Here is a 22929-nt window from a genome sequence, read left to right on the forward strand (position 1 = left end):
AAGCTTCATATTAGCTTCAGATAAACTTTTAAATACATTTTTGCACAGAAGGAGGACTGTGGATTTTGTCCCCCATCATTTACATTGTAAGTACACTATGAAGGGATCTTCTAATGGTCAGTATGAACAGGAGGAATGATTACAGCAAGGGAAACATGTGTCAAAGTTCATTTGGGCTCTTGACTATTGGACTGATATGAAAAATTATGAGCCCTAGTTCTTGCCTAAGCACATTTTGCCAATTAGACATATTCTTATTTTCAATATAATCTTTCACCGTAGTTATAGATTTTCCCTTTTATAAATGGATTTTCTCCCTCAAAATGTTACACATGTATTGTTTGTATTTATTCTGTGTTACAGTCAAAGTGCCATAAAATGAAGTTGTGAACATGTGTGTTGCAGTACCGCCGTGTGACCGCTGGGGGCAGCAGAGTCACTGTTTACTGGTGGAGCTCTTCTCTGGTAGCGTGGAGTAGAAACCAGAGACGGAGAGAGGAGGTCGCTGTAGTAGCTGTTAAAAAAGTTACAGAAACTCGCAGGTGATCCCGATCAACGCGTGTCGTTTACATGGTGACCGACTACAGACTCAGAGGTAACTACTTGTTGGTATGAAACTGTCGAACCGGGAGAGAAATAGCAACATTTAGCTCGGGCTCGCTGACTTCTGCATGGTCGCTAGCCTTAGCTAACAGTTAGCTTCAGAAGCTACTTGGCTAGCTGGCTAGCGAGGTCCAGCCCAAAAAAGTTGTTTACCTCAAGTTGTGGATGTGGTCACCCCCTGAGCTTTTCACGACTTTTCTCTGGGATAAGAGAGCAAGGACCAAAAATTCACACTGGATTTAACACTGTGCGCTGTTAGGAAACTAGCAGGATGTCCACCGAGGTTGAGAGCAGTCAGTTTGACTCCGGTTTGACAGCAGCCAAGGAGGAGAACAACCAAAACAAGTCCGAGAAACCGATCAGAGAGCAAGAAGAACCGGGGCAGAAAGGCTCGGAGAAGCAGCTGGCAGATGGCCACAGCTCGGAGGCAGCGGACACGCACAAGAAATGCAAAGAAAACGATAAAGAAAACGACCAAAGCAGCAACGCTGACTCGGCTGTGGAGACGGTGAAGAGGAAAGTTGTGGAAGCTCCGCCGCCGAAAGTCAACCCGTGGACGAAGAGGACTACGGGCAGAGTGCCGAGCAACAGCATCAGCTCCCAGGAGAAAGGTGAGGAGAGAGTTTTTAATTTCCCCACATGAGAAACAGATTGTCTGAACTTTACAATATGGTCACAGCTCAGCTCTCAGCTCCTCCAAGCAGCGTCTGAGCACGTTGCTGCAGCATTTTGACAGCTTCCCTGCAGGAAAATCCACTTAAATCTCCACCACACGTGTCTGTCACACCTCATTTGGGCTTTTTTAGAGTTGAATGAAGTGCATAAAGTTGAATGTCAGCACAGTCAGGAGGTGTTGATGGTGGCATATTTGCCCCATCCCCCCCTGTGCTCGGATTGCTCCGGAGCACCACGTGTTGATTGCTGACAACTGCTACTTCTTTTAGCTACTACCAGCTACCTCTCACACCGCTTTCCCCCCTTTTTTAGGGTGCCAGTGTCACAGTGATTAAATACAACACAGGGGAAGCACAAACTGAGTCAAAATCAGCCCTCAAGTTTGTGCCGCAGGGTTGAATCAGTGTTCAGAAAGCTAGAAAGGCAGTATAAGCTAAGACAACCAGGCTAGCTGCTCCTGCTGCTGTAAAGACACGTTTTGCATGTCCAATGGCCTGGCAGCCTGCAGTTCCTCCCACCAGCCAGTTCTTCACTGTCACTAGTGAAAGCACAAGTATGTGAACAAGGTGGCTGCACAGGTGTTAAAGTAGACTTGAGGTATTAAAGTCATGGATATGTTCAATTCAGAAATACTTTATTCGTCCCTCATGGTGTAGTTTGAGGTAGGCAAGTTAGCAAAGTACATACATACAGTTTATTTCCACACATAAAAAATATCTAAAAAATACAAATATGACAATGTTAGAAATAGTTTAAACAGACATGGATTAATGGCAGTGGCTGGTTTGTAGCTGGTCAGTAATGTCCGACATGATAATAAGTAATATCCAAGTGAAAGTACATTTATCAGTCTATACTAGAGATAAAATGACTGTTCACAAGTGTGGCGGCTTCTGGAATGAAACCAAATTTCTTTCTTTTTGTTTTTATATTACTAATTATATTTACTTTGGATGAATCCAGTTATTAGTTTTGAGCTGCTTATCGATTTAATCTGATGAATATGTTCTTGATAAATCGTTTTGTCTGTAAAATATTTTTTTAAACAAGCCTGTTATAAGATTTTATAGCCCACAGTGACGTCTTTGAATGTCAAGTTTTGACTGATCAACAGGCCAAAATACTAATATATTCATGTAGGACACATTTAGGAAGCTGCGACCAGCAAACGCCTCGCATTTTTCCTTAAATATAAACCAAACTGATTATTTTATTATCAGAATAGTTGATGATTAGTATTTTGACAATTGATAATTAATAAATTAAACTATCATCCATCGTAGAGCTACAACAATTACGATTAACCAATTAGTCAATCGACAGAAAAGTAATCAATATAGTCAATTTTTTTAAAAGCAAAAATGACAAAAATTTGGTTTCAGCTTCTTAAATGTGAATATATTCTGTATTTCTTTGTTGGAAGCAGTATGAAACTGAATATTTGGAGTTTTGGACAGTTGGTCTGACAAAAAAAAACATCTGAAGATGTTGCCTTTGACTCTTTGAAGTTATAAATATCTTTTCACAATTTTCTGATATTTTAGAGACAAAATATTAATTCAAAAAATAATTAGCCAATTAATCAATAACAAAACTAATCATTACTTTGCAAACATAATTCATTGTACAAATAGGGACAGTCGCTCCTCACAAGTTGCACAAGTCCAGATTCAATTCAGAATAATATGTTTATAGTGAAAAACATGTTGGATGTGTAAATAATTATTTTCATTATCAATCATTGATAATAATTTAAATTTATATAGCACCTCTGATACATAAAGTGCTCCATAAAGCAAAATAAAATGACAATTTAAACAACAGCAAAAAATATTTAACCTACACATGATTTTTCTTATTAATTGACAGATTGTTTGTAAAATGTATTAACTGACATAAAAAAGTGTAAAAATGCCCGTCAAAAGTTCTCAAATCCACATGTGATGTCAGATAAACGTCTTGTTTTGTCTTTAAACGACAGTCCAAAACCCAAAGATATAAAAATCTCCTGTGATATAAAATAGAGAAGATCAGAGGAACCAATGAAGCCGATAAATGTTCTTATTATGTCCAAACAACAGTCAAAAACTTTAAAATAGAAGATATTCAATTAATATCACATAAGATGAAGAAAATGCTCACAATTGACAAACTAGAGCCAGAGAATATTATATTTATTCTGCTTGTAAAATGACAAATAATTAACTGATTAAATCAACGGATCATTTATGTCCATTATAAGTTCTCAAAGCCGAAGGAAACTTCTTCAAATCCGACCAACAGTCCAAAACCTGAAGATATTCGACTTATAAATGTATAAAATGGACGACAAAAGCAAATCCTCACATTTGAGAATCTGGAACCAGTAAATATTTACCATTTTTGCTTGATAAATAACTTAAATAACAAATTGATTATAAACATAGTTAATGTGCTGTTGATCGACTATCGTTTCAGCTCTAAAACAAGCAACTTTTTGATATCTGTAACTAGAAAATAAAACATTTTTATTTTTACTTGATCAATATCAAAAATTAAAGGGGAACTCTACCAGTTTTAAACATTAAATCCAGTGTTCATCATATCTTCTGTCGCTCTGATTAAGCTTAAAATGTTAAAATAACCATGATGATGTCATAGTGATGTCATCAGGGTTATCCCCGGTTCAGATCGAGACTTTAACTTTTATAGCAGAAAGCCTGTGTTACAAAATGGGGCTCTGTAGTTTTGAAATATGTGGGTGATGATCAGGCAGGGAGGGTTTAAAGAAGCTACCGCTATCAAGTTGCATTTTGGGAAATGTAGGAACCGGAGTTTCTGGTTGGAAACTAATTAAAACTAACGACTAAAAGTTGGAATAACAGCCTCGTCTGCTTCAATATTTACTATTTTTTTTGTTTTTGTTTCTTAGAAGTCTCCCTGAACTTTATGGAAGCGCAGCTCTAAATTTGTGGAGTTCCCCTTTAATAATCGGCAGATATCAGAATTGTATTGATTAAGTTTCTGACAATATGATCAGCGAACTCATTGAACTAATCAGTATTGAAATTAACAAAAACAGTCCACATTTAAGAATATATTGAAAAGATTCATTGTTAGATAATTAATATTTGTAACTTGTGATCATGTTTATTCATTTATATATTTATATATTTATATATATGTGTGACATTTGGCTCTGAAATGAAACAGCAGCTTTGTATAGTTTAAGTCAACACGAGCCAACTGAGTTTGAGTTGTGAATGTGTGTCGAAGAGTACAGAGTGACTGGTTGGGAAGGGGGGTAGAGGGAGGGGGGGGGGAGGCTATATTTGAAATGCACAGGCATCATTTTACAGTGTTACTGTACAACCAGCTCGGTGGGGTGGACGTCTGCTGGCTCAGTCAGGCATACACCCATTCATGTGGACGCCTCGGCCCTGCGTCTCTTATCAAGCCGACCATCCTCTGCAGAGCGATAGGGACTGTCAGGCTGCAGCGGGCCACTCCCAGAGCTGCAGCCAGCTGCCTGCAGGGAGAGACGCAGCCACATCCCGCTGCCGGTTGTACACAAAACACCCTCAACTCGTTCAGTCACTCTGTCCCTTTTGGGGAGGGGAGGGGAGGATATTTAGTCTTACTGTACTGACAGAAAATCCAAACGCTGCACAAACACAGCGTAGCATGCTAGAGTAGATGATTATTTTTTTTTACTCCAGTGTTCAGCAACCTGCTCGCTGCTGGTGTTTAAGTCTGACTGTTACCTCGTGGATTCAGGCCTTTGTCTGTTAAATATGATGATGTCACTTATTGATTCTGTATCTGCAGATCAACAAAATGCTCTGAAAGTCGTCCGTGCCAGCAAGCCCAGAACGAGAAAATCCAGCAAGGTAATTCATTGTCTTTACTTTTTTTTGTTTTTAACTAATGTTTTTGTTAAATGTCCAAAAAAACAGGTTTAGTGTGATCATTATGTCCTAATTAATCCCACAGCAACACTGAATAAAAAGCACATGTTGCCACTTTGTTCTGTTGTTTAATATCTCAGTAAACGTATAAATTTGATGTGTTTTAATTGAGCTTTTAGTAAAAAAAAAAACAACCCAATTTGAAGTTGTGAGTGGTGGTTGTCGGTCTCCCAGCTGTAAATAAACCAACATGTTTTGGCTCTTTTGAGGTTCTGTTTAAACTTCTGCCCGATCCTGACGTGCAGGCTGGGAAATGAACATCTGCCACCAGCCAAATCTTAGCCGGTTTAAGCTGCTGTTGTGTTATTTTGTTTGCTTTTCCAACCAGTTTTTCCACAGCAATCATTTCAAGTCCCGGTCGTCGGAAAGGAACAAAATAATAGAGAGAGAAATGTAAATAAAGACAGTTTATTAACTTTAAATGAGGATTTTTGGAACAAAGGAAGTGTTGACATCTTAGAAAAAGAAAATAAAGTTGTCGGTTAGTGAGTCAGCAGAGTGAATACGTGTTTTTTTGATGTTTTTTTTAAATTTTTTTTATTAAAATTAAATTTACTTCATGCAGTCGGAGAGGGACTCACTAAGCTGACAGGTCTCGACCTTCCCACATGTACCTTGATGACCCGGAACGCAAACTGTCAACATTTTCATGGTCAAAGTCACGTGTGAAAGGTTACAGTTTACACTAAAGCTGCACAGTAATCACATACTGTTAGAGCTGAAAGATATGATAATTATGTGAATATTTTTTTCCAAAAAAACAATATATTGCAAACAAAAAATAATCCTCAGAGCAATGAACTGTGCTCCACATATGAGAACAAATTCTTTGTGTAAAAAACATGTAAAACAATTTTTTACATTACAATCTACTCAGTCATTAATTTCAATAACAGAAATTTGTAAATGTTAAGGTTATATTGCACCATCATGATATGATTTAGCTGAAATTAAATAAAAGATAATATTAAATTATTGTGCGCCACTACATATTGTGATTTATGTTTTTTTCCCCCCAAATGTTACGGTAAATCTAATACAGCTATTATACACATAATATATCTTCAGCATGTGACAGTTAAAAGATCCACAACATTAACTTATTTTGAACATTATCTTTATTTCTAACTTGATTCATATTTTAGAAACTTGGTCAACAGTTAGTTTCATTTGTGACGTCTGATGAGTTAAAGGTGTCCTGTGGAGTTTTCTTGTAAACAAACAAAAATTATATTTAGATCCAACTTTCATCGAAACATGTTGCATGTTGTATCCCTGAAATCCAACAAACATGTCGAGTGCTTTTCCTTCCCCATAAAACATTTTCAAAGCTTCAATAATTTAACATTCATTTATTATCATTTTACAACACAAGAATGTATATAAAATGTAGTTTGTAGCCGCTTAATGCTACTCACAAAAATAGAAATTATATAAAAGGATTAATAAATAATAAGTTATAAAAATAAAACTATTTTTTTATTGTAGTGCAGAGGATGAATTGTAATTAAATGTTGGTTGTTGGTTTTGCTAGCTAGCGGTCGTCTTCTTTTTTTGCTTTTGTTGACACATTTCTGTGTTTCTTATCTCACTACTGCCACCAAGTGTCAACCAGTGAAATAACTAGAAACCAGCTGTAGTCTTGTACGTCTTGTGCAGGACTTTATAGTGCGAGTATTTGCCCCTAAAAATAGATATTTGCGAACTGGAAAAATAATTTGAGAGCAAAGTGTGCGAGTAAAGATTACAACCAACCATAATATTTTATCTCCCCGCTGCTAATCTTTTAAAAGCTAGTATTTAATAGTCAGATAATGGTTATTAACAGTACATAACAGTACATTAGAAGTGTAAATATCAGCACACCGCTAACTGTAGCCTCAGTTTGTCCCTCTCAAACAAAGCTGCTGGTAGCGTTAGCATGTCTGATAAGAGACGGTAGAACGGCGACGTCGTGCTAATAAATAAACAAGATTTATTCCTTTTCTGTGGCAGTAAACGCAACACACGCTGGTATATAACTAACTCTGCTCTACTGCATTCAGAGCTTTACAAGATATTCAGGGCTGACGAGGGTAATACTAACATGATAAACAGCAGGACTGCAGCTACATACTGACACTCCCCCCCCTCTCACACACACACACACACACACACAGACACACACACACACACACACACACACACACACACTACAGCCTCTGTGTTGCTTTAATATTTTTCACTCTGCTCCTAAATGTCTTTGTGTGCTCCTAAATTTTTTTTTTTTCATTTAGCAGCACATGCACTGCTGTTAGCAGGGGGCCCTGTTGTAACCTGCATGCTTGTGTGTGTGTGTGTGTGTGTGTGTGTGTGTGTGTGTGTGTGTGTGTGTGTGCGCATATATGTGCGTCCTCATGAGTGTGCAGGATTCAAACAAAATGGGGACCCACTCATAAAAAACATTGCTCAATAGCGCTACTAGTGGTCAAAACCATCACAGGTTACCTTTTTTTTTTTAATTATGATTTTAATTCTCCATTAAGGCACAACTCATGATGCATTATGTAATCACTCGGAGTCACACAAAAAAACCCTAAAATCCAAGTTATTAATGTTTTCTGATGTTATTTTATACATTAATAATAGTTGGAAATGCAGCAGAGAAGCAGGTTTATATTTTCAGACAAAGCAGATTTTTAAACATTACGTTTTCAGTTCATACATCAAAAATTAAACCTTAAATTAAATTAACTTGTGCCAAGTTTTCAGCCAGTTCACATGCATCAGTGAGAGTTGTGTAAAAGCTAAAATACCCTTCAGAATGAACTAAAGCTGCAACTAACGGTTATTTTCATGATTAAATTGTTTAGTCTATAAAATATAAAGGTGAAAAACGCCTGTTAAATTTTCTACAGTCAAAGGCGACGTCTTTAAATGTCTTGTTTTGTCCGACCAACAGTTTAAAACCTCCAAATATTCAATTTATAATCATATAAAACACAGAAAAGCAGCAAATCTTTGTATTTTTGCTTAAAGAATGACTAAAACAATTAATCATTTACCAAAATCTAGAATGAAATTTGATGTGGTCCTGTGATGTGAACATTTTAGTATCAAAAACACAATAAATTATTTTTTGGGTGTTACTGCTGTAGTGTAATTGTGTTTTAAAACATCAGTATTACAGTTTTTTATGTTTTCTGGCCTCCTTACTGCGCAGCTCCGACTGTAACCTCGTCCGTCTAACCTTGATCTCATATCAGTTTGTCCAAATTTACAACACCCACATCGGTGGAAAGCGACTCGGCCTGTTTGTCGTTTGTTGTTTGCGGACGGAGCACTGACCTCCTTTTTCCTCCCCGCTGGTTTCTACCAGAAGGACACTTGAACTCGACCTGTCCCTCAAACACACACACGATGTTTTTAAATGACTGAAATGAATCCCGATCGATCTGTGAAAGCCTGAAATGACAAATCTTTATTAATCTCTTCTGTTTTTTCCTCTTTTCTTACAGTCGAGTGACTTCAGTGACATCACAAACTGGCCCACACCTGGTGAACTGGCCAAAGAGGTACGACGTGTGTGTGTGTGTGTGTGTGTTAATAGAAGCTGGTTGAATCTCATTTTGTTTGCTTTCTGCCCCCTTTTCCTGAACAGACTGGTCACTAAACAGTTTTTCTGATCTCTGCTCACTAGATGGAGCACTAAAAACATCCAATGATGTTGAAAAATTCAGCTCTGCTCTAATAATTTGGTTCAAACTGTTAACAACTGTTAAAAGTCCAAATTTTCTTTAAAGAAACTGCCAAATGTTCATCCAGGGAACCTTAATGATTTGAAGTTTAAAGAAAAAATCACAGAAAAGAAAAAAAATAGCCTTAATTTCTGCCACTGTGGCGTAATGTTACTTCCTGTGATGTCTACATAGAGTAACAGGTGTAATCAATCTGTTTTTATAAAATTATGTCTAAGGTTCATTAAATTAAGGCTCTTCAGGGCAACACTTTACTTGAACTCCACCTGTTTAACATTTATAAGCAGAATACAAACATTTAAACTGTTTTTTAAAGCATAACTCTGCTGTATAAACAGATAATGAATGACTGAATATAGTAAAACATTAATAAATACTAAAAAAAGTCCTTTATCTGCTGATAAATACATTATAGTGTGTTATAAATTTCTCAAAATGTTAGTGTACTTAAATTGCTTGCTAAATAGGAGGACTTAAAGTAAAGTTTTACTTCTTTAAAGGAACTTTTTCCTTTTTCCTCTTCTTAAGAGCAGCTGAAAGACGTTTCCTTGTCTCTAAAACGATCTGAAATAAAAACAGAAACAACAAAGCAACATTTCCTACTTTTCAGGACACCAGTGAAAAAACAAACATGCTAAACTTCAAAGCTTTAAAATTTAACCGATAAACCAAAATTTGTTGGTTTAAAGTTTTTCAGTGATTTTTAAAAAAAAAAAATTATTTATTAGTTTATTTGCAAAAAAACCATTATAACAGGTTAAAACAACATGTCCCTGTTTAAGCTTTTCTACTTAAAATAGTCATGATGAATAAAAACTGTAGACACTGAAGAGTTGATAGAAGAACAGATTCTAGTTTATTTTTTGTGATTTGGTTCAACTTTTATAATTTGAGGATGTCTCATTTCCTCGAAAGGTTTTTAAAATGAGTCGACGGCCTTGAAAGTAGATTTTTTGTTCTCGTCCTGACAAAAATTGCAACTGTACATCTAAAATTGGACGACTTAAACCGACGATCATTTCTCAGCAGTAAAAATGAGTCATCTGTAGGTCAACTTTGATACATTTCCATTTTGAGACCTTGGAATTTTTCTTTCCAAGTAAGTGACTTTTACAAAAAGGAACAAACGGCACACGAGAAGCAGATGCAACTGAATTAAAACAGAGAAATGAGTAAGAATAAAAAAAAAATAAAAAAAAAAGGCCACATGACGTTTAATCATCCTCCTAAAAGTATAATTAAAAGCTGATCTTTCTCTCTCTCTCTCCCAGCAACAACAAAATGTCCTCAACAACAACGGAAAGAAGCCTCCTTCCTCACGCAGGGAGAAGGAGAAGAGGAGGGAGAGACCGGACAGGAAGTCGGAGAGCAGCCACGACGGCGGCGAGAGCAAAGAGAACCAGGAGGCTCAGCTGGACCCGCTGGGAGAGCTGCCCAAAGACGGAGAGTCCAAGCCGGGACAGGACGCCAAGAGCGCCGGCCTGAAGAAGAGAGGAGGTGAGGGTGAGGAGTGTTTCTTCTTGAGTAAATAAAGCATGTCGAACGGCATCCTGCGGATCAGATCCAGTTTGATTTTAATGCGCATTTCTTCGCTGTCACGTGAAAATATTTGATACGCCGATTTTTAAACTTTACATCAATTAAGATGATTTGATTGGGTTTTTAATGATTATATACACTTAAAAATCTGCTTTAACTACATTTGGAAATGTTTTTCATCGGACAGCGATGATTTGTATCCTTGATTTCTTTTGCATTAAAAAATGAGCATGTCAATAACTGTATTGATCATTGTTGGTAATTGCTGATTGGTGCATGTTCTGTGGTACCTTTTTGCTGTGATAATCATACGTGTTGCTCTTCACTGATTCACTCCCATCTTTTATTTATTTATTTATTTATTTATTTTAAAAGAAGAGAAATAACAGGAACCGACCTCAGTGGAGGCGAGTAAGAGACACTCGTCTTCTTTCAGTGACTAAACCAGAGATGAAGTGAAGAGTTTTGTTCCAAAATGAGACGAGATAATCCACCAATAAATCCAACAAGTTTGTTGATGTGGAAAAAGTTGTTTAAGTTGACTTAAAATGAATAAAAAAACACTTAAGAGACAGTCTACTTCTGCCAGGATGCAGAAAAGCTTTAAATGTGACATTCTAAATACATTTTAAAATCTTTTAATATTCACCTGGATCTGCATCATCATCATACACATGAAGATGGACAAACATTAGATACGTGTGGCAGGTTTTGTCATTTAGTTCATTAGAAAATATAAGAAATACTCTAAAAAGCCAAAAAACGTATTAGTTTGTCCCACAGCTCAACTTTACACCAAATTTCATTGATAAATTTTAGTAAGAATTTTCCTGCAAACAGGATTGAAAAGTCAATTTCGCTGATCATTAATGATGAATCTAATGATAAATTAGAAATTTTTAAGTAGAGTTGAAAGAATTAGTTGTAATTTATTGATTAGCTGATTGACAGAAAATGAATTGGCAACTATTTGGATAATCGATTCGTTGTTTTAAGTAATTTTTTTAAGGCAAAAATGCCGAAAATTCCCCAGTTCAGACTTCTTTATTATGAAGATTGGCTGATTTTCTTTGTCTCATGTGACAGTAAATTAACATTTGTGGGTTTTTTGAACTGTTGGTTGGACAAAACGAGCAATCTGAAGATTTGGTACTTAAGGAAATTGGGATATCAGCTGATTCCTGACTTATTATATATAGACCAAACAATTATTCCAATAATCCATTAATTAAAATAATTGTTAGTTGCAACCCCTTTTTTTTTTTTTTTTTAAAGGTTCAACTTACAGTATGTTGTAATAAAGCACATTCTAATTGGAAACATGTCATCACTCGTCTTTATGCCCCTGAAAGCAATATTGATCGACTTCACTCTCAATCTTTGCATATTTCAGGTTTTTTAAGAATTAATTTACCTCACAAAGCTTCATCAGTGTTGTCATAAAACCGTCCACAGGCTTTAAGTTTTCACCTGTGGTTCATTTTGTTTGTCATGTAAACAGCTTTTCTTCTTCTTAATGAGGTGTTTGAGGAGAAACATGTGTCGACCATGTGTTGCAGAGGATCCTTTTGTTTTTTTTTAAATTTTAGATGCAGAATGATGAACTCTTTTTTTTTATTTAAATTGTTCCAAAAATGAATTTCCAGCGTTTTGGAACGAAACTCTTCAAGCTCTGTTCTCGGTGTGCAATCATCGCTAGGTAACAAACGTAAGTGGGTTTCTCTGCCGCTGGAGGAAGTGTCCCGGGAGGACGGCGCCAAGACGCCCGGCGGGGGCCCGACGCGCTCGGAAACAGAGCCCAACAGCGACTCGCCTGACCCCACGTCGCCCAATCACACGCTCCATAATAACAGGGCGCATGATAGCAACAGGAGTAAGTGTTTTCTGTCCCCACCTTCAGTCTCTGTTTTTTTTTTTTTTTTTTACTTCTTCGCTCGTTGGTTCGCTGTTTGCTCGCTGATATCGTTTCATGTTTACTCACCGCTTCTCCTCCTCTGCCATCTGTCTTTGTTAATGTCTGCAAGCTGCTTCTCATACTAACACACGGCACAATGAAAGCATGATTAAAATCTACAAATTAAAAGCTCCTCTGATAACCTTTGATGATCTTTTAACCAAACAAAAAACCTTCAAGTTTAGTCTCTTAATTTTGTTGCATCAGACAAGCGATTGAAAGGCTTTTTGTTCTCTCAGCTTACAGGTGGAGGTGGATAAATGATCAGTTTGGCAACACTTGTCTGGGAGAGAAAACTAAATTAAACATTCATCTTAATCTTGACTGAACGTCCCGATGAAAAACTTAAATCTTGTATTTCTTTAGACTTTGGATCATCGATGTTTCAGGTGTTCAAGTTTTCATATAAAGATCAGTGGTTCTCAAAAGGTTTTCTGTCGTTGACGATTGATGTGCAAATGAAAAATGCAACGTGAGAGCGAGGTCGGCTTCGTAGCGTTAATATGATCCTGTTTTGTTTTTTTTGTTGTCCTCGTTATAAATCTGTCCTTCTTGTACTCAACGTGTCGTTCTGTCTGAATAAATCAAACCGTTGTAATGTCTCTGCACTTTTTGAGAACCAACTGTTCTTATCAACCGGTAAAAACGAAGGTTTGATACATATTATACACATATATTGATATTTGTGATGATTTTACAGCATCAACAGATCCTACAAATTAACTTGATGCATAAAATGTTACCAAAATCAAAAGAAATGATGGCCAACACTACAAAATAAAAAAAAAATCCAGGTTGTTAAATACAAAACAAGAAAAAAACTAGAATTTTCCTTTCATGCCGTTCATTTAAATACTTTTATTGAGCGTAATGTGTCTTGTAAAAGTAGTTATATGTATGTATGTATGAATCCTCTGTATATTTAATACACCTGTAAGATCCCCCCAAAGGTCTTTTAGTTGTCTGGATTGGAACCGACTACATGAGTTTTCTGTAATATTTGACACCTTAACGTCCTGTCCACAGGTTGGAGGAGAGAACAGCGGGACTTTTGGGACGATTCCGGCAGCGTGAGGAGCGACGGCGGCAGCGTCCGTGGAGGAATACGAGGCAGAGGGAAGGGTCGCGGTCGCGGGAGAGGTCGCGGACGAGGCATGTGTTTTTGTTTTTTGTTTGTTTGTTTGTTTTTTTAGTTACCCCAGAACACAAGATTGTCAAATGGAGAGAATTATTTATCCTCCTACTTGAAATGTTCATCTTGTTTGAACTGCTTTGCTTTTTTAATTCTGTTATTAATTCACTGCAGCAAAACTTTGAGTTTATTTTGGCAGATAAGTAAGAAAATCTATATAAACTGTGTTCTCTGACTGTGTAGCCCCCAAAAATCCAGATGAAAGAAGATCTGAGTTCATAAAACTGTTCATATCGTCATCTGACAACTTCAGTTATTCCTTTGCGTCCACATTAAGAAACTTAACGAGCAGCAAGTTTTTAGATGTTTTTTTTGCCCTGAGTTTCACCTCTCAGGCTGACAGAAGTATTCTACTTTCTCTGCATGTTTTTTGGATAAAACATATTTTTTTAATCTATATTTCAAATACTTTCTACTAAAAAGATGATAGAATCAAGCATCAATAATACAGTAAGGCAGTAAAGGCCAGTGCTCGCTGTAGTAAAAATTTAAATACTACTAGCTGTAGTGGTGTATAGTGTATAATAATCCCAGCTATATCATCTATTATAAAGTATAAGGTATTTTTTAAGTAGTTATATATTAACAACACAGAGTTTTGAACAGTATACCAGCTCTTTTGTTACTACCATTAATATAGAAAGCATAATTACTAATTTACTGATTACCTTCATTGTGTCCAAACCCACGTCGTTAGTTCAGAGGAACAGACAAGTGAACAAAGTTTCCATCAGAGTAAATGAATTTAGGAGCTCTACAGTTTTAAGATTTTTTTATTTTTATCTCTGCCAGGTGTAAACCTGGAGGGGATCATGCGTTTGGTCGTGTGTTTATCTGTCTGCAGTTAATCAGCCTCATAAGTTATTTATGACTGTAAGCTCAATGACCTCTTGTGACTGCGGTGATTAACAATTTTTGAAAAACCTATTTTATAAACACGATTCCTTACGAGTCTATAGTAAAGCTTGGACTTTTGTCTTTTCAGCAGTCCTCGCCATTTTAAGATATGCGTTACAACATAGTAAAAAGACATTTCTGGCAATCAGCAAGGCTAAAAACAAGGTTTACTTAGTCTGTTGCAGGACACGTTTTAGCCTTCATAATGGCTCAAAAACTGACATTCATAGAAAAGTTTGGTCTCATCTTGAGCCAGAGCATCTGCAGATTAATTCCACACCTGATATGTTATAATCCACTAAAGTTAGACACCATATGAGATGAATAAATCCCTGTTTTTGTTATCCTCTCACCTTCTTGACTGTAAGGGAGCCTGGAGGGACAATTGAGTGAGATTCAATTCAGTGTTTAAATTGAGAAGTTTTATCGTCCCATTTATTGATTCCTCATTAAGTTTATACAGTTAAGTGAACCCAGGATGCTCCGTTACAATACCATCACATTATTCTATACATCTTAAATAAAACTGAGACAATACAAAAACACTTTATTAAAACATTTACATACATCTGTATAAGAACATTTACACACCTGGCAGAGATCTGCTCTCTACCGTGAGCATTCTTGTCTTATTTTTCCTGTTTCTCCTTCTTTTTCAGGCCGTTATGAGTTTTCTCAGAGCTACCGGGACTCTCAGTCGTCCGACGGCTCCAACGCCCCCACAGAGTTCGGCAACAACATGGTTTACTACTACGACGACGGCAGCAAAGTCCAGATGTACACAGTGGACGAAAAGCTTCTTAAGGAATACATCAAACGGCAAATGTGAGCGTTTGTTTCTTTTTTTTACTTTTCTTACGAGTCTTGTAGGCTGCGGTGCATTTCTGCAATTTCCCCTCATCACCACCTCGTTAAATGTCCAGAGATTAAACAAGATGCATAAAACACAACTACAGTTATTTATCCATTAAATTCCTATTAATTTTGAGCATCATCTCCATAGTTTAGATTCCTGTGGAGTCAGGTCTGAGGTGCAAGCGTGTCTCTAACTGACCTGAGCATGTTAGGTCTGCAAGGCTGCTCTGGGTTTGGTTTTGTCCTGCAGGGGGCAGCGTTGCGCTCTGTGTCTGACTGACAGCTCTGGCCTCGTTGCAGAAGCAGACTCAGAATAGTGAAGGGTGAGGTAGAGTCCTAAATATAGTCTGAGTGCCTCGGAGGGGACAGCGGATGAATTATACGCTGGCCTGAGCGAGGAAATGTAAAAAAGAAAAAAAAAAACTGTGTTTCAGGGAGTGGGGGGGGGGGGGGGGGGGGGGGGGGGGGGATGAAATTCTTGTCTTCTCTTCTCTCGTCTTCCTTAGCATTATTCAGGCTGCTCACTCGGCCAGCGTTACTCCACATGAAAGGACAAATCGTCACCGCCTGCAGGCTGAGTCTGACGTACAGACGTGTGTGTGTGTGTGTGTGTGTGTGTGCGTGTGTGCTCGGTGACTTTAAATGGTGTGACAAGTCATGGAGAGAGACCTTTTCTAGTCTGAAGATTTGGTGCTACAGTCAGAAGATTCTCTATTTATTGAAGGTTACAGAAGCATTTAAATGAAAATTTTAATTCACATAATTAAATTAAATTTCTCCTCTACTAATTATTCTCTATTGTTAACTAGAGCCGTTTGGTATTGACTGAAATGTGTCCATATGTCACCAGAGCTGCAACTAACGATTATTTTCATTATCAATTAATCTGTCAATTATTTTATCAATGAATCGATTAGTCGTTTGGTCCATTTGGTACATTAATTGTCTGAAAATGGTGAAAAATGTCGACCACTGTTCTCTAAAGCCTGAGATGACGTCTTCAAATGTCCCAAAAATATTCAGTTACTGTCACAGAAGATTAAAGAAACTGGAAAATAAGAAGCTGCAACCAGATAATTTGAGATTACATTTGTGTTTTTTCTCTTAAAAGTTGACTCAGAACAGTTGATGGCGATTAATTTTCTATCAATTGATTAATTGTTGCAGCTCAAATCAAAAGAAAATAAACTCTTCCAATAATTGATTACCTGTTAAAGTAACTTTAAAGCAAAAATGCCAAACATTACGGTTCCATATTATATGAGAATTTGCTGCTTTTCTTGGTCGTCACACAGTAAAAGACATATAGTTCATGTATGTTGTAGGTAGTAATATTTTGGGGTTTTGTGCTGTTTGCCTGAAAAAAACAAGACATTTGACGATGTCAAATTGTGCTCTATGGATATTTGTTTTCTCATATCTTATAGACTAAATGATTAATCAATCAAATTTATCATCAAATAACATGATAATGAAAATAATCCTTAGTTATAGAACTGTGTTTAGAAGCTGTCAGATTAGTAATCTATTCATAATTATTATTCTTTGATCAGATATTCTGATTGAATTTAAAATATTCTGCTGATTTTAGACTGTTTATATTAAAGTTTAACATTTGAGAACTTTCACTTCTTTTGTTGGATAGCATCATCAGTTAGACCATCTCGTCCAGTAAGTACCACTGTAGTTCAAACCTCTAACCTCTAGTTTCTGTTATAGATTTGTTTTCTTCGAATCCAAACTAAAATAACCGTAATGACATCACTGTGACGTCTTCAGGGTTATTTTCTCAGACTTGACAAAGCTCCTCCAGAACCACAAATTGTACCACTGTGACTTGATATCGATGCAATACATAATTAAACTAAATTAAAAACTGATGTTTCTGATGAGCTCTAAACGTATCACGCCGTCCTCCTGCAGTGAATACTACTTCAGCCTCCACAACCTGGAGCGGGACTTCTTCCTGAGGAGGAAGATGGACGCGCAGGGCTTCCTCCCCATCTCCCTCATCGCCAGCTTCCACAGAGTCCAGGCCCTCACCACCGACATCAGCCTCATCATCGAGGTAATCGCATCGTCAATAAGTCCACTCTTTACTCCGTACTTACTTTTGTACACAGAGATCTGCAGCTTCACATATAAAAGTGTGTTTGTTTTCATTTTAATCCCATAATGAGTTCGGTTTATGAAAGCTGGGACGTGGCTATACTCTGGAGTTCGGAGATGTGAAGATGTATGTGTTTCTGCTCTCCAGGCCCTGAAGAGCAGCACGGAGGTGGAGCTGGTGGACGACAGGGTTCGCTGTAAAACCGACCCGGAGCGCTGGCCCATCGCCGTCCCCACCGTCGTGGGTTCCCCTCGCACCGACTTCTCTCAGCTCATCAACTGTCCCGAGTTCGTTCCTCGACAGACACTCAACTCTGCAAAGACCGGTCAGTATAGAAGTCGTCTTTATGAAGATTAAAGTGAAGACAAACTTCATCAAAAGACCAAAACAATGAGTTGATCTACTGTTTATCCAAAGTCTGATCTCATTCCTCTGTACAAAACCACAATACCAAATACTTTACTACAATAACAAAATGTTAGGACATTTTCTAAGTTGGTTTGCCTTTTTTAAAAATAAAAAAACTTGTATTTTTAAAGATCTGTGTCTGTTGGTAGGAACCAGTGAGCTCAGGGCTCAGAGCCACAGACAGTGGAGGGAACATATTGAGAAACATGTTGGTTTTGGTCTTTTTATGGGATTTTTGTCAATAACCAAAAATGTAGAGCATCTTTTAGTCTTATCCTTACAAAATTCAAAGGTGCTAGTTGTTAATTACTGAGTATTTGTGTACATGAGTTGATTAGAGCTAAAAGGATTATTTAAGAAATTTAATGGGCAACAATGACTTTTTTTTTGATTGTTTAAGTGATTTTTCAAGTAAAAATGCCAACATCCTCTGTTTCCTGGTTCTCCAATGTGAAGATTCGCTGCTTTTCTTCAATAATTAATTTCAATATTTATTAATATACAGATGATACAGATTAATACAGATTCATAGATTCACTGGTTGGTTAATAAAATGTCTGAAAATAGTAAAAAAATGTTTTCTTTTGTCAGATCGACAACTCAACAGACAAAGAGATTCAGTTTAGTGTCACAGAGAACAAAGAAAAGCAGCGATTATTCACATTTGAAAAGCTTGAACCAGAAGATTTTTGTCATTTTTGCATCATAAATTACTTCAAAAATCAAAAACGCAAAATATTTGCTGGTTTCAGCTTCTCATATGTGATGATTTAATGTTTTTCTTCGTTATAAATGATAATAAACTGTGTTCCTGTTTAAGATGAACAAAAACATATGAAGACGTCACCTTTGACTCTGTGAAATTATAATGCAGAGTTTTCACTTTTTTCTGACATTTTATAGACAAAATGATTAATTAAGAGAATGATTTGCAGATTAGTAAATAATGAAAATACTCGTTAGCTGCAGCCTTTCTCTAGTGTGAACATAATGTGCATCTTGGCTTCTTAGAAACATAAATATAAATTTGTACAGAATAGAAAAGCAAACTGGAAGAACTAGTAAAATACTCGTCCATATTAACTCTCCTTCTCTCTCTGATGTCGTGGTTTCAAGTTGAAAGCTGTAGAATCTTAACGAGTGTTGAGACGAGCGTTTCAGACTTTAGCACCTCGCCGCCTAAATGCGAGCCGACAGCGTGATGTGTGATGTTAAAACTCTGCTGAAGGTTGTCTGAGTGTCTGTGTGATGTGACGGGCCTTTCAGCTTCATCGCCCGCGAAGGAGACTCCTCCCGAGTCCGCGCAGCCTCAGGACTCGGCCGAGCCCGGCTCCTCCGGCAAGGAGTCGCTCCCCGCCGCGGACGCCTCCAAAGACGCCCCCGCCCCCGACGCCTGGATCCAGGTGGAGAAACGCCACCGACAGCCCTCCGGCAAGGGAAAGGTACCGAGCGGCAGCTTCAGGCCTATGATCTTTCCATTTTTCATTTCTCCCATCATCCCTTTTTTTTTCCTGTTTCTCATTAACTTTCATCTTTTTTTCCCGTCTGTGTTCGCCCTCCTTTCTCTCCTTCGTCTCTCGGCCGACAGCACGTCAGCGATGACGTGTGTGTCGTCGACTCCTCTCCTCCCTCAGAGCCTCTTCCCGACCTCCTCCCCTCTGCAGTTGAGTACTCCTCTCAGTCACCCATCACAGCTTTTCCTTCTCCCCCTTTTTTCCTCTCCGTGCTTCTCATGTTTTCCATTTCTGACACTGACTCTTATTTCCTGCTCGTTGCATTTTCCATATTTGCTGAACCTCGTTATTTATCGGTTCTATTTGTCTCTCAAACCTTTATCTCACCTTTTTAAATTTCAAGTGAAAAAAGTCACCAATCATCTGTTTCTGGAAAATCATTGCATCATGTGAACCAGAACCAGCTTTCTCCAAAATATGACCTTTATCTAACATATTATTGTTAGTAGATGATCATCAATCATGTCTCCATCTGCTTTGTAGTTTATGTAGAGCTGCAGCGATTAATCGGCTACTATTCTGATAATCAAATAATTGTTGAAGCCGTTTTTTTAAGCAAAAATGTCAAATATTCACAGGTTTGAGGCTCTCAGATGGAAGAATATGTTGCTTTTCTTGGTCATAAATTACTGTTAATATAAATTTTAATTTGATTACATCATCTTTTGCTCCAGGATATTGAGATGAGTGTTTTTCACGATTTTCTGATGTTTGATTGACCAAAATAATCTGCAGATTAATCGATAATGTCAATAATCATTAGTTACAACCCTACAACATGAGAAATATTTTCTCCCTCAGATGTTTGTATCTGTAGTAGTTTGGTGAAACAAACTTTTTCAACACCTCATTTAAAATACTATTTCAGCTTGTTTTTCTACAAAAGCCTCACTTCATCTTAACAAAAGAAGCAGAATTTCTTTGATTTTCTTTATTAAATATTGACTAAACTTAAGCAGCCTGAAGGCCACAGACTGAAACTGGCAAAATGTTGATTTTAATTGGGAACTAAAGAATAAACAGGATGACACATTCAATGCCAACTTTTGGTACTGGACAGGTTTTGATACTCTGTGGTCACATTTCAGTCAAAAACAGTATTTAGGTCCATTCAAGCTTTTTAAACTTTAAACATTGTGGGATTTTCTGCAGATGCGTCACAAGTAGCCACATATTATGCTGGACTTTTCTGGTCTCCTAAAAAGAGTTTATTCCTTTAACTTCAATCAAGGCCACACTAAAACATACTGTCATTCCTATTTTTCTACTTTTTGATGTAAATTAAACCTTAAATTAGTGATTGATGAGGATTGATTAGACTTTATCTGCTGGATCTTTTTGACTTGAGTTCTGCCTTAAATAATACAAGCAGAGTTTCTTTAGGTAAACACACAAAAAACAACATTTTGTAACAATATTAAATGTTAAAGTGTTCAGTGTCTTGTCGTATGTCCGTTTGCTGACGGCCGCATGTTCTCCGTGTCCTCCAGGAACGCAGCGAGGCGCCTCCTCCCGGCCGCCGCGCCCCTCAGCAGGCCGAACCCGACCAGGAAGAGCTGGACTTCATGTTCGACGAGGAGATGGAGCAGATGGCGCCCAGGAAGAACAAGTTCACCGACTGGTCGGACGACGACGATTCAGACTACGAGCTGGACGACCAAGACGTCAACAAGATCCTCATCGTCACCCAGACGCCTCCTTACATCCGTAAACACCCCGGCGGCGACCGCACGGGCAACCACGAGTCCCGAGCTAAGATCACCACCGACCTGGCCAAAGCCATCAACGACGGGCTGTACTACTACGAACAGGACCTGTGGAAGGGAGAGGAGCAGCTGGAGTGCAGCAAGGTCAGAGGAGGAAGTAGTTGATCAGATACGGATGCATTTCGATTTTCTTACAGCTAGATTATGTATTTGAAAGCTTCAAATTTAGGCTTTTTTAGTGATTTTTATCCCATTTTCTCCTCATTTGGAACACTTAAATCCTTAGATTTGGTATTTTACTGAGAAACTCATGTGGCATTGAGTCTATTCACATAAAAATAAGCAAGAAAAGTTACTATGACGTCATAAAAATGCTTTAATTTAAGTACCAAAACCAAACCTGAGATATTTCAGCTCATCTTCTGCTAAAATAACTTTTATTTTAATCTTTAAAAAATGTGTCAATGAAAACTAGACTTCTGTATCTTCTTCTTTGGATTGACAGTTCATTAAAATATATAAGTTTAGGGAAGCCGGCGTGTTGACGCAGGTCTGACAGAAGAAAAGGAAGAACCGGTTCTGTAATTTACACACGTGTGTTCCCCGTCACGTCGAAACAAGTCCATCAGTCAGAGAAAAGGCAGCGGCGGCGGCTCGCCTGTCACATGATCATCAGGGCTCCTTATTAGCGTGTGATTTATAGACTTGTTTTCAGATTTTAAGTTGTATTTCTTTAGGGGATACGCCGACGTTTGTTTATTCGCTGTTTGACAGAAATTTACAGGAGAGGATTGATTGAAACGTCAGTTCAAGCTTTGTAGTTTTACGCATCGTTGACAGTTAGTTGAGCTTTTATCTAACTCCTGGCAGGACAACAAATTCGTCTCAGTGTTGAAGTTTATCCATCATGTTTAACTTTCTCGTCCAAGAAGGAAACTTAGGAAACATAAAATGCACTTAAAACATAATAAAATATACAAAACATTCAGTAAAACAAACCATATAAAATACAGTGAACATAAAGCTGATGTACATCCAGCTCACCTGTTTATTCCTTTCATAATTTAACCATTTCTTGACTAAAATCAATAGTTTTTGATCTATTTTACCTCATTTTTTGTGTCCTGAAGCTTCACCAAACAAATCTGCAACATGTCGACCATATGATGCATTAAGTGATTTACAATTACTGAAACATTAATCTCATTATAACATTTGTTGGTTATCTACAGTAAAAATATAAAAAAAACTAACCAGGGCTGTAATTTTCTGTCTGAGAAAGAGACGAACATGTGAGCGACTGAGAGAAAACGGAGGTTATTTCCACATGAAAACTCAGAGCTAATGTTAGCGTCCAGCTGTCCCGCGGCCAGTAAACTGGATCTGGTCGGTTGTTGTTTGGCCTTGACTGACTGACTGACTGACTGACTGACTGACTGACTGACTGACTGACTGACTTCTGCTCCAAAACTGGATTCACTTCCTGTGAAGTTTAGTCACTTGCTTTGTTGTTAACTGCTGCGTGTTTTTTTGTTTTTTTTTAGTTTTGTGCCGTTACAGTCACTGTGGCAGTGGGTCATTCTGTCTAAAGTTAAAAACAAATACAGAGCAGAGACTCAAACACTGATGCTTTACTCAAGTTTATTCAGGCAAACGTCAGACAGTGTTCATTTTTATTTTACACATTGGGTGGTAACACTTTAAGCATTTATAAGCATTATATAAACATTTAATAAATAACTATAATGTAGCTTTAAGTCCTCCTGTGGGCCTCCATAATTAGAGGCTGCTA

At 37.5% G+C, this 22929-nt stretch overlaps 1 protein-coding gene across 8 annotated transcripts in view; it reads left to right on the plus strand.

Moving 5' to 3' along the window:
• Positions 1-431: 431 nt before the first annotated feature.
• larp1b (La ribonucleoprotein 1B) overlaps positions 432-22929 on the plus strand; it is a 33525-nt gene continuing 11027 nt past the window's right edge. For 2 of the 8 annotated variants that reach the window (XM_042387847.1, XM_042387849.1), the window contains exons 1-12: positions 432-1214; positions 5086-5147; positions 8723-8779; positions 10234-10465; positions 12201-12374; positions 13482-13607; positions 15204-15369; positions 17323-17467; positions 17657-17834; positions 19184-19359; positions 19506-19580; positions 20922-21281. In XM_042387847.1, the coding sequence (XP_042243781.1) occupies positions 875-1214; positions 5086-5147; positions 8723-8779; positions 10234-10465; positions 12201-12374; positions 13482-13607; positions 15204-15369; positions 17323-17467; positions 17657-17834; positions 19184-19359; positions 19506-19580; positions 20922-21281 (2091 nt within the window). In that variant the 5' untranslated portion in view covers positions 432-874. The remainder of the gene's footprint in view (positions 1215-5085; positions 5148-8722; positions 8780-10233; positions 10466-12200; positions 12375-13481; positions 13608-15203; positions 15370-17322; positions 17468-17656; positions 17835-19183; positions 19360-19505; positions 19581-20921; positions 21282-22929) is intronic. The other 6 variants (XM_042387853.1, XM_042387854.1, XM_042387848.1 and 3 more) reach the window with 5 other exon arrangements.

This window comes from Thunnus maccoyii, chromosome 16 (genome assembly GCF_910596095.1).
Source record: "Thunnus maccoyii chromosome 16, fThuMac1.1, whole genome shotgun sequence".
Lineage (NCBI taxonomy): Eukaryota > Metazoa > Chordata > Actinopteri > Scombriformes > Scombridae > Thunnus > Thunnus maccoyii.